General features: G+C 35.0%; 1 protein-coding gene across 2 annotated transcripts; it reads right to left on the bottom strand.

Annotated features, from left to right (window-relative positions):
• Positions 1–1,048: 1,048 nt before the first annotated feature.
• Positions 1,049–8,240, bottom strand: LOC122292300 (calcium-dependent protein kinase 7-like). Of its 2 annotated transcripts, none has more exons than XM_043100559.1 (9): positions 7,848–8,240; positions 7,002–7,521; positions 5,807–5,930; positions 5,530–5,673; positions 5,146–5,298; positions 4,940–5,055; positions 4,472–4,639; positions 3,969–4,199; positions 1,049–1,595 (listed from the first exon to the last, which is right to left on the bottom strand). In XM_043100559.1, the coding sequence occupies exons 2-9, from the start codon at positions 7,509–7,511 to the stop codon at positions 1,440–1,442; spliced, it is 1,602 nt and encodes a 533-aa protein (XP_042956493.1). In that variant the 5' UTR covers positions 7,512–7,521; positions 7,848–8,240; the 3' UTR covers positions 1,049–1,439. The 2 variants fall into 2 exon arrangements, with proteins under 2 accessions (XP_042956493.1, XP_042956494.1); XM_043100560.1 differs by having other exon boundaries at positions 7,002–7,577.
• Positions 8,241–12,955: the final 4,715 nt, after the last annotated feature.

The raw sequence follows: 12,955 nt of genomic DNA on the forward strand, positions 1-12,955 counted from the left end.
TAAAAAAGTTATTAATTCTTCTGTAAGTGAGGGATACATATGCAATATTTCTCAATTGATAAAATGTAAAATTGATGAAATAATAAGATTATCATGTTTGTAACCTTTGAGAAGGTGTGGGATCCCACAAAAATCTCATAAGTAAATAGTTTTTAATCGAATAGATAAAAGAAAAATGATATTTGCGCACAATCGTAAAGTGCACAAGCGCCACGCAATTTTTTTGAAAAAAATGAATAAATACGAGATACATATGAAAAAAAAATTAATTATTTAATAATAGATACCACTATTTTTCAAAACGATTATGCAATGTTTGCACACTCCACGACTATCTGTGACATTACTTAATCATTAAATACCATGTCATGAAATGGTGTAAATTCTACTTGTCATCATTTTTTTTAATTATCCTTTCAACTTCTATTGATTTAAATTATTAATCTATAAGTAGAATATAATAAATAGCCTCTAATTACTAAATGACACATTATGAAAAAATAATAAAAAGGATGATAGGTAACATTACTCAATTTATCTAACGAGACAACACCTTCAATTTATCGTAAATAAATTAAAGTCAAATGATACCTTTGATAAATGGGATAAGATCCCAAAAGTATCAAATTAAAAGACAATTAAATATTTAAATCATACATACACATTTTGTATGGTCAGAAAGAATATAAACATTTAGTAGTATTTGATATGTTTTTTTATTTCTTTTTTTGATAAGTAATATTAAAATTTATTGATGTGAAGAAGGCGTAAGCCATGTACATTGGAAGTATACATGTGAATACACCATTTTAGCTAGAAATTGTTACAGGGATGTTGTTTTCTTTCTTTTCTTGGCAACATGACAGCACTTCGTCCACAAAATAAAGGAAAAAAATGTGACAGACGAGAAAATTATTGTGAGGGATGTGATATTAAAGAGAGACGAAACAAAATGAACAAACAAATATTCACACAATGCAATAGTAAAAGGGAAAAAAAATGAATAATTGCAAGTGACAGCTTCTAAAATCAACAGCACATGTAAGAATTTAAACGGCAATTAAACAATATATCTATATAGAAAGGGGCCTGAGTCGACATATTTACAAGCACATGTTTCACCATAACATTAACACTTGCATGAAACTCTCCCCGACGATAACATTAATTCTTCTTCTTTCTCCTGCAACTACCTTAAAACAAACAAATCCTAAAGATGGCTATTCCAGAAGACATTGATGCTTAGAAAAGAAAAAGGTTACACCAAAAAAGAAAGAGAGACATTAAGGCCACCCTAAAGCCGATCAACCTATTTGAAGGTCTGGAGGAAATAAAATGAAAAAAATACAAAGGATTGCATAAACCCCAACAAAAATAAAGAATATGTTCATTTCCCAAACATCAGTTTTTATTTCTAGTAATTTTTAATAATAGTTGGTTCATCTACCCTCATTGGCTACCTGTAAGGACCCATCCCTCATCAACCTCAAGCTGAGACTGTTGAATCTTTCTCGTGAATATTGCCTGGATGCTTTTCTCCAATCTGTACCGGCTTTCATCATTGCAGAAAACTCCTCATAACTTATGCGCCCATCCTGCAAGATTAAATCAGAACATGGTTGAGACACCCAATACAGCAAATTATCTAAGAATTCTATAAGAGAGGCTGTATATGAAGTGTTAAGCACTGGTATATTATTATAATTAATGACGAGAAGAAGCACAAAACCAGTGGCAAAACTGTACATTAGGAACCATTTGATTGTACCCGTCAGTCATCTATAACGAGAGACAAAAGATGTGGGATATGGAATAATTGATTAAATGAATGTATTAAGCACAATAGCTCCAGGGGATAGCAACCCTAGACTACCATGTGATAGAAAAAAAAAAAGGAGGCATCATGGGGAATTTATGAGATGACTAAAAGAAAAGGTAATGCCACAGAAAGAGAACATGATATAGGGTGCTAAAAACAAGGAAGTTATTATTATTATTATTTTTTTTTTTTTGTAAGTAACAAGCAAATTAGCAGTTCCATTTTTTTAAAAACCAGGGAAAAATGCACCAACGACCCTGGTTATTTGAACCCATAAATTCTCCCATATTAGGCCCAAATGATGTTACACTTGCAACTACTTCCACAAAAGCTGGGATTGAAGCAGTCTCTCTTGTTATCATCCTTGATTTGTTCACTAGCTGCTTAACGGTTCTCAAGCGGTGTGGCTTGAGTGCTTTTATTGCCCAAACCAAGGATATGTGTGTGGCTTGGGTGTTTTTATGAGGTTTAGGTCATTGATTTGGTTGCATGAGGCCTGGCATTGTTAATGGATGTCAAATCTGGTGCCCGATGTGGTAGTCAGAACAGTCACAGCTGGGAGTTGAAGAGAATAGGTGTGGGTGTTTTGGGAGGTCTTGTGGGTGATGTGTACCCAACTTGGATGCTGATTGGTATAAATGAGTTCTCCAGGGGTTGTTTGCTACATGGAGAAGTGGTGAATTGGCACTTTTGGTTGGCAAGAGTACCAAATCTTGGGGTGCATGTCTACGTGAAATGGAGAATGAGGTCTTGACCATGGATGGTCGAGGTTTGGTTTTCAAGTATTCATGGATTGCAACAGGAAAAGTGGTGGTGATAATTTCTTGCCAAATCTAGAATGATCGTGGAGAAGATGCTGGTGTCAGATGTTGGAGAAAGGGGACCATGAACTCGAATGGGTAAAAATATTGGGTTTGGGTGTGGGCACAATTGTAAACATGGGAAATTTTCAGTTAATAACTTAACAAAGGAGGACAGAAGAATTTGGTTAGAATAAATAGTTTTTTATGTAAAAAAAATTATTTATTAATAAGTGCAAAGGCGCAACCCAAGTACACAAGTAGTATACAAGAGAGACACCTATCCACTAGAAGAGAAGGATACTAAAAAATTGTAATACCTCATATGATAAGGATATGGGTAGGTGATGTATGAGATCCCACATTGCTTGAAAAGGAGAAGTTCTTGCTCTTTATAAGGTTCCAATCGGGCTCCAATTGTATCATTGACTAGTCCTTTTGATAAGAATATGGATAGGTGATGTATGAGATCCCACATTGCTTGGGAAGGAGAAGTTATTGCTCTTTATAAGGTTCCAATCGGGCTCCAATTGTATCATTGACTAGTCCTTTTGAAGTATAGGCCATGTGGTTTGGGCCTTCCATTGGAACGTTACAAATGGTATCAGAGCCTATCCCAACCAGAAATGTGGGACTTGAGCCGTGCCACCTACAACAGATAAGCCCGACGAGGATGTTGGGAATTTAAGGGGGTAGATTGTAATACCTCATATGATAAGGATATGGGTAGGTAATGTATGAGATCCCACATTGCTTGGGAAGGAGAAGTTCTTGCTCTTTATAAGATTCCAATCGGGCTCTAATTGTATCATTGACTAGTCCTTTTGAAGTATAGGCCATGTGGTTTGGGCCTTCCATTGAGACTTACAAAATCGTGTAAATCAAGTATATAGGAGAGACAACCAAAGATAATAGCTATTTGTTTTATTTGTAGAACAAATAGCTGTGTACGATTAGAAAAATTGGAAACCTATGTGGCATTAGTACTGAACCAAACCAAATACATGCATTTCACCCTAGAGACAACATGAATTCCATGGAAAGGTAGCATCAGTAGGCAGCAGAGCTTGGAATGTCCCAATACGATATTATCACCCACAAAAAGTAACTACCAATTGACCATAGCAATATATTGGAAGTTTAAGAGCTCTACAATAGCCAAAAGACTAGAGAAGACTTTGTATAAGATATTGAAAGAAGACAGCGTTTACTAATTAGTCCAAGGGTATTGCCCTTATATAGAGTGAATGTCAGAGGAAGAAAAAGGGTTTGTTACAGCAAAGCTTTCCTAAATATTAGTATTCTGCACTACGTAGTTTTGATAAATTCACATGCACTTCAACACTAACCTTGTCTGTGTCCACATCATGCATAATGGCAGTGATAACTTCCTCACTGTTAGCTTCCAGTTCATCACTCAAAGCATCCCGCAGCTCTTCAATCTCTATGTAACCACTCTGGTTTTGATCAAAGAATGCAAAAGCTTTGTGCAGATGCTCGTCATTGCCCATCTTTTTAAGGTGAACTGAAACTGCGACAAACTCTCCATAATTGAGAGTTCCATCCCCGTCAACATCAGCCTGTTGAAACCAAATTTCAAATATTTTACAAAAAATAATTTGATCATATTTTGGAAACAAAACATTCCGACCTTTGTTGTTGTCTTCTTCTTTTATTTTCTTCTTTTTTGGGGGGCGGGGGGTGGTAGAGGGGAACATAAACAAATCTATCATGGGTCAGCATATTCAGTTTCTCGATATTATCTGGAGCTAGATTATACCAGTGAATATACTTCAAAAGGGGGAAGTGGGAGGGGGTGATCATGAAGGATCAATAGTTTTGCAAGGCTTACAGCTTCCATTAGTATTTGAAGATCTACATCAGCAATCTGTTGGCCAAGCTTTTGCAACCCTAATCGAAACTCCTCAAGGTTTATCTTGCCTCTGTTGCCAGCATCCATCATATCAAAGGCTTCCTTTAAGCCAGCCACTTCCTCGACTGACAAATGCTCAGCCACCACCTAGGATAAAAAAACTCAAAAAGTTCAGACATCAAATATGAGGAAATCATGATTTTACAATGACAGCAATCTGGAAAGAACACTATTACATCTTTGAAAGTTCTCTTGATCAAGAAAAATTTATAATAGGTGAAAAAAAAAAAAACTAAAAACAAGAAAAGTGTGAAGTGTGAAGTCAAACAGAGCATGTGAAAGAGCCGAGCATAAGATTATCTTCACTCTCACACAGCCATATATTTTTACACACTGGTATCTTGTTCTTTCAGCATCCTGTTCTTTCAAGCAAATCAAGATCATTACCCTTAGAGCTCTCTTTTTGAGCTTGTTCATCACTGAAAATTGCTTGAGCCTGGCTTTCACAGTCTCGCCCAGGGGAACATTTGAAGCCTTCTTGGCATTTTGCAGCCAAGGATGATCTACATTTTAAAGTATTGGGATAGTTATTTAATAGAGCAATAAATTTTAGAATATATGGAACACATAAAGCTTATGAAGCAAAACATTACCAAGCACTTCCTGAGCTGTAAGCCGCCGCTTAGGATCAGGATCAAGCATTTTCTTCACAAGGTCCTTTGCATTATCCGAGACTTTGGGCCAGGGGTCCCTCTTAAAATCAATAACAGAACGAATAATTGCCTGGGCCACCCCTTGCTCAGTTTCTGCATGAAGAAACACAATCGTGACAATGGAGCCCAGAACATAAAATAAAAGGAAGCACATTCTTGAGAACATGTGTAAAATGATCTAAACCAAAAATAGAAATTTTGAAACAGTTCGATACTGTAATTGTAATTTATATACATCCTTTTAATTTTACATATGAAGTCAAAATAACTAATAAGAAAAAAGAAAAAAAAAGCCATTAGAATCACTGACAATAGAAAACTAACCTGCCCAGAATGGTGGAACACCACAAAGTAAAATATACAAAATAACCCCGGCACTCCAGACATCAACCTCTGGGCCATAATTGCGCTTTAGAACCTCAGGAGCCATGTAATAGGGACTGCCCACAATCTCATTGAATTGCTCACCTGAACAAAATGAAATTCTTCAGGTAGAGTAAAATGTAACTGAAAAGAAAAAAATGACAGTAATGCTTAAATATGAAAGTCCATAAGGGAGGGAAAAGGGAATAAAACAGGCAGGACAGATGTGGTGCAATACCAGGTCTGAAGAATACCGACAACCCAAAATCAATTGCCTTCAAGGGGGATGTCTCCTTCTTGTTAGCAAAAAGAAAGTTCTCTGGTTTGAGATCACGATGCATCACTCCTTGCTTATGACACATCTGCAATGATGCATGTAAACATACGAAATTACTTCACATGAACATGTTGAACTAAAGCAGGATTATATATTCAACAACAGTAAGTTCATTTAAATTAGTACATGTGAGAGTTTACCAGAGGTAACAAATAATTTGGTCCAACATAGGCAAAATTTAGAGACACACAGAAACATGAGAGAGACACAGAGAGAGAGAGAGAGAGAGAGAGAGAGAGAGAGAGAGAGAGAGAGTAAACGACATAGAAAGAAAACCTAAGCTTCAAAAAGTACAGAAAGTTCCTCACATGAAAAACCAATCAGTTTGCATCTGAGACAGATCTCACAATAAGTTAGTAATTAGTAATTACATGCACCCATTCACACAGAAGTCAGCCAACTTACAATTTAGAAAATGTTGAAAGAGTCCAAGCAATGTTCACGAGGAAGAATAAAAATATTCACGAGACAAAACAATGACAATGCCAATAGTGTCAGCTTTAAAGTGAAGCAGGTATCAGCACTCGATGGCAGCACAGTATCAATAGTTCGCTCAACAATTAATTCATTGACCAATCAACAAAGACGGTCATGCCCTGCCTAGAGAGTAAATCGATGAGAATGGGAGATTTAAAACTATGGATAAAAGGGAAAGGAGGAGTTTTTTTTATTGGTAGACAAAATTTTATTGATCATAAGAATAGGCAAGAGCTCAAGTACACGGGATGGGAGAGGAAAAATAAATACTCAAATTTTTTTGATCTTGTTACTTGGAGTTCCAAAAGCCTAAATAACGAAGAATAAGAATCACATCGAGTTCTACAAAAAAAGCAATATCAGAACTATAAACGTTGTAAAAAAATCATATAGAATTTCCCTATACAAATTTACCAGCATATAATCATAACTACAAGAAGAAACTTTCATCTGACTCAGCCAGTATCATTCAAGAAAAACCCAAAGGTCTCACATGCTGGTTCAGGGGGAAAGCAAACAATATCTAAAATTCTACATAGATATCAAGGAACATGACAAGCATAAAATCCATTATAATGTCAAACCAAACCAATAACTCAAAAAGTGATCGAAATGCAACCTGAACAACTTCAACAATGGTTTTCATAACACCCGCTGCAGCTCGTTCCGAGTAATGCCCCCTCGCCACAATCCGATCAAACAGCTCACCTCCCTCGCACAATTCCATGACAATGTGAACTGCCTGGTCATCCTCATAAGTATCCTTCAAGGTTACGATATTCGGGTGCTTACGCAAATGCTTCATAATCTCCACCTCCCTCCTCACGTCCTCAATATCCACCGCAGTCCTAAGCTTCTTCTTCGATATCGATTTGCAGGCGAACTTCTCGCCTGAAGACACATCGGTACACAAGTATGTGACCCCGAATTCACCTCGGCCGACCTCGCGGCCGAGCTCATATTGTTCCGTGATGTCACGGCCCGTCGGATTTTTCAAGACCCAAAACTTGTTCCCGCCTCCAGTTCCATTGGACACGGCGTAATCAGCAGAGAAGGGATTGGGTTTTTTCTTCCGCTTCCCGTGTTGCTTCTGAGAAGGAGAACTGGGGTTTGCACAGCAATTTCCCATGGATCCGAGCCTTCAGAAGACCCAACAAAGCATAAAGGCGAAGAAATCAGAATCCGAGAGGAAATACTGTAAAATAAGAGAATAACCTAAGTCATCTGGTAAATTCACAATTTCGGATCCATTTTCATCAAAAGGTATAATCTCGAAAGAATCCGCAAATTCTACTCAAATTTACAAGAAAACCCATGAATCTTTGGCCTTCAAGACATCCATACAACGAAAAAAGGATGAATTTTTGCGAAATAAAATTAAAAAAATCTTCAAACCTACGGCACAGACTAGAATTAACCACTTCTAGTTACAAATAATTTTGCTTTAAAAAAAAAAAAAACGTACCTGCAAAAAGAGCAAGAGGGTATTTTTGTTTACAAACAGTACACAAGGCACGGGAGAGAATATGCCAAAATATTACAGAAGCAAAACCCAGCAACGAATCATGGGGAATTTAGGTGACAAAAAAGATTTTCAAGGAAGACCAATATGAATGATTAGATGTGAAGTCCAATTCCGGGCTCCTTAAAAATTGGGTTTTGGGGAGTGGGGAAAGAAGAAATGAAGGGCTGGGGAAAGTGCAGAATGCGAAAGGATCAGTTTCAAAGTGTGAATGAATATTGAGAGAGAGAGTCAAAGAAAGCTCCTTTTTTTTGGTTGAGGCTCACTCTTTCTCTCTCTAAAACTCTTTCTCTCTCATGTAGTTTCCTTTTTCACTGCTCTTTGGATTCAACAACGGAATGAGACAGACGCATGAACCCTTTCTGGCTTTTCACCAAATCCCTTTTCTTTTGCAATTTTCAATTTTCTCTTTTTATTTTTATTTTTTTAATTTTGGCTTTAATTTATTAACAAACAAAAACGTAACATTTTCTTTATATATATATATATATATATTTCGTTTTATTTTTACAGACAGCTAAAAGGAAAGGCGGTATAAATTTTGTTATATCTAACTAATTTTTAGGTGATTTCTGGTTAATTGTTACATTCATTAGAAATTTTTTAGAAATATATATTAAAAAAAAAAAACTAATTCTGGGATGCTTTGTTCTAGTAAAAATGGCTATTTTCTTCTCCTCGACACATGAACAATAAATTGGAATACCTCACTTTTTCAATCCAACCTAAAATCTAATTAAATTCTAAAGCTGAGTACAAAAGATCAGTATCTGAATTTTGAAAATAAATATTTTGACTAATATTATATACAATTGTAAACTGTACAAGTGTCGTGCAATCGTTTTAAAAAAAAGTGAAGTTCACTGTTAAAAAATTAATTTTTTTTCACGTGAATATCATATTTATCTATTTTTTTATATAATAATACGACATTTGCATACTCACGACTACACTATTGTTTCTCAAATATTTTGTTACTCCCTTGATTTTCAAGTTTGATCCGATAATCCTCTCTCTCTCAGTCTCATTTTAAAAAGTCCAAAATGATTTTTTAAAAATACCAAAAACATTGGATTTTGCACATCGTCTCTTCGTTTTACCTTTTGAGTAAAGCAAATTCTATATTTACGTATTTATATTTTTTATTTTTTAAAAATTACTTTTTTCTCGGCAAAATATTAAAAATAAAATTGGTTTTTTACAAAGCGGAGACAAGGGAAAAAGAAGGGAGAATAGAGTCTTTGTTGAGCTATACAACCAATGCACTTTGTTGACTGCCCAATGGAAATGGCATTATTATCCTTGCTAATAACTTTTTATTTATTTTTTATTTATTTATTTTCGTGCTTCTGAGAGGGAGAGACAAATGGCATATCCCAAGTATCAGGCTTGCAAAGATCCAAATTCAAAAGCATAATTAATTATGAAGACAGGTAAAAAATTGAAACCATTTTGACAAATGACAAGGGTGAATCCTTCGACTAAGAAAGCCCTATTCAATCCGTGAAAGAAGCCTAGATACCAAGCCTGCCTACCCATGGTTGACTCATCCCACTCCCTTCAAAGATTTTCTTTAACGTTCAAGAAAAAGTTTGACATCTTGGTTCCCTACAAAAGAGGTGATATGCATGGGAGTTCCTATGTATCAAACTTTCTTTGTTTTTTTTTGTATTCCTACCGAAGATTGCATTTAAAATTAGGTATAAGAATTTGAGAGAAAGGGAATGAGAGATGTCGATAAAAATTTAATTATAAGAGATGTAGTGTCGAGAGATAGAAAAAATAAACACATAAATAATTCAAATAAAAGAAATATGTTGGTTACAAATATATTATACAAAAGTAATATAATAAATTGATATGATTTTATGTGTTTGTCAGATTGTAAAGTTACTTTTATTATAATCTAAATCTAATCAGATCACATGAAGTTACGTCAAATTATGGAAATATTTTGTGTAATCTTTTTGTGGGTATAGCAATCATCTTCAAATAAAATTGGTCAGGTAAGAATCATATTCGGCCAAAGAAATGATATTTGTAGTCGTGGTTGTACAAGTGTCGTGCAATCTCTTTTAAAAAAATGAATTAATACGGGATCTATGTGAAAAAAAAACTAACTTTTTTAATCGTGAACCTCACTTTCTTTTAAAGCTATTGTACGACATTTGTACATTCCACAACTGTGTGTAACATTACTCATTCGGCCAAGGTGGAATCGAAGCCTAACCTTTTGATGGTCCAATTAGTGGAATCTTGAGTGCAATTTGAGGTTGCATTTAAAAATGGATCAATGCAGTAAACTATTGATCTGGATCAATGCACCAGCCTCGATTGTAGGTTGTTAGGTGACTTTTTTTAGATATATTTGGAAGAGTCGGTTTCGAACTTCAGACTTTTAATTTGGAGACTGGGCATTATGCCAATGATAAGACCATATGCCTTTGGCACTGTCAAGTGACTTTGTTTGGTACTTTTAGCACATATTGTCTTACTGATATGAGTATCAGTTTAATCTCATCCTCTATACATAGTTACCTCCCGATTCTTATGGTCGCCTAGTCTTTATGAGTCTCAATGTCGCTGCCCCATCGAGGAATTCATCCTCAGATAGGAGACTTTAATATTGTCGAAGAAGCTTACCCTTGAATGAGGATTTAGCCTTGTGGGAGCCTTGTCAAGGAACTTGTTGTGACGCCCCCAAATTCCGTTTGAGATTGGACGGACATTTGAAGTGTCGAGACATGCAACACAAGGTTACCTGCCCCCGTTCATGACATATAAGATGCAATAATCCTAACATGCATCTAACATTATGCAATATTCGCAGCGGATAATTTTTTTCTTTAGCAATACTATGCACCAAACTGAAAATATCCCAATACTTAAAACATACTTCATACATAAAGATCCATTGAATAACTAAGATCACAGTACTATTCCAAAATAGTTATGATCCAAAAGTACTGGAGATGCAACTCCATCGTACAAGTAGTAATTTAACTACTATATTAACATTAACGACGCACCGTCGTTCAGTCGACTGTGTCTAGTTGGTCAGCTCCTGATCCTCCTTCAGGTCCTGTAACAAGATCTACCATTCGGGGGGAATGGTAGTTGGGACTACCACAGTGAGATTTGATTACAAATCTCAGCAAGTTAAGAAAAAACTTCTATACAGACTAATGATGCATGTATGACAGTAAAAGCATAAATGCATAATCAAATTCATAAGTAATTAAAGCATAACTTAGCGTACAACATAGCATAATTGACATAGCTTAAATTGAATCATGAACTGAACTTGACTTGACATGAACTTGATCTGAAATTTGACTTAGCATGAACTTGCTCTGAAACTTGAATTAACATGAAAAATACATACTCCACAGTTGTTGTGGCCCCATGTATTCTACGCGTAAATACATACTCCACAGTTGTTGTGGCCCCATGTATTTTACGCATCACAATTGTAGTTAAATGCATACTCCACAGTTGTTGTGGCCCCATGTATTCTACACAAACTTGACTTAACATTTAAAAATACATACTCCACGGTTGTTGTGGCCCCATGTATTCTACACAAACTTGACTTAACATGAAAAATACATACTCCACAGTTGTTGTGGCCCCATGTATTTTACGCATCACAATTGTAGTTAAATACATACTCCACAGTTGTTGTGGCCCCATGTATTCTACACATCATAATGTACTCAAGATGAAATGTGACTGGAATACGAAAGGACTGAAGTCCTGACGTAACATAACGTGACTTGAACATAACTTAGAATACATGACCAACTTGAGATAGTAACATTTCGTAACATGGCATAACATATAACAAACAACATATTTAGCATGACATATTTGTAATGTATAGTAATACATGACAGAATATATTGTGTAACAGATAAAAATTGATGACAGAATAAATTCTGTATAATAGACAATTACATGATAACTTGACATGGCATGACACATATGATAACATACATACATACACTGTAGTTCTTTTACTTAGCACACATACACAGTAGACTGCTAGTAAGTTAAAAGCTAACTTACCTCGATTTCCGCGTTTCTTATTAAAACCTTAAGCGCGATCACGAGGAACTGTAATTAGTGATTCTAAAAGTTAGTACTAAATCACTAATAATTTAAAATATGGAAAAATACTAACTTAAAGAGTAAAATTTCTATTTTACTCTCTGCATGTAGGAAAATGACCGTTTTACCCATAACTTAAGGATTTTGCATACTAACTCCAAAAGTCACCAAAATTTACATGCCTCATATAAATTTTATCCTCAATTCAAATATCAATTTAGAAAAATTTAAAACTAATCACAACTATTAAAACTCTACAGGGCCGAAATTCTCATATGCTATTTCTATTGATTTTTTGTTTCCAACTTGTTTTGATCAACCTTTTGATCTATGACTTATAAATATGTGATCTTCAAACCAAACCATCACATGGTTTAAAAAGATGTCCTAAAACATATATAAGCTTCTAATTCAAGATCACATGGTTAAAAATTAACCAAAACATAAATTTAGCCAAGAACATCCACACTTTGGCTTATTTGAATATCTCTTTGCATAAAATTTCATATCTTTGAAACTAACATCAAATATCTTCAAAATAATAATATAACATGTATATAAGATACTTAGGATCCTCCAATAAAATTATTAAAGTCATTAGAATAGGTTTAGACCACCAAAAAGTTAAACTTTTTCAAAACAGAAACTGTTTTTCTTCTTCCAGTTTCTAAGTTTCTAAATCTAAGAAAATATTTCATCAAAACCTTTAATCATGCAAAATCCTCAACCAATAGTCACATATACATGTTAACAATACTCCATAAAAATTTTGGACCAATATCTATCCATTAGCTTGGTCAAAAACTCCAAACTATAACATATTCTCCAAATTCACGCCCAGAATGACCTTTCCATGGTTAAAAATACTTTTGACTGACCAAATGACCATGGAATGATACGAAAAATATATCTACGGAAACTAGACTCAAAGAGGAACAACT

This window comes from Carya illinoinensis, chromosome 13 (assembly GCF_018687715.1).
Source record: "Carya illinoinensis cultivar Pawnee chromosome 13, C.illinoinensisPawnee_v1, whole genome shotgun sequence".
Classification (NCBI taxonomy): Eukaryota; Viridiplantae; Streptophyta; class Magnoliopsida; order Fagales; family Juglandaceae; genus Carya; species Carya illinoinensis.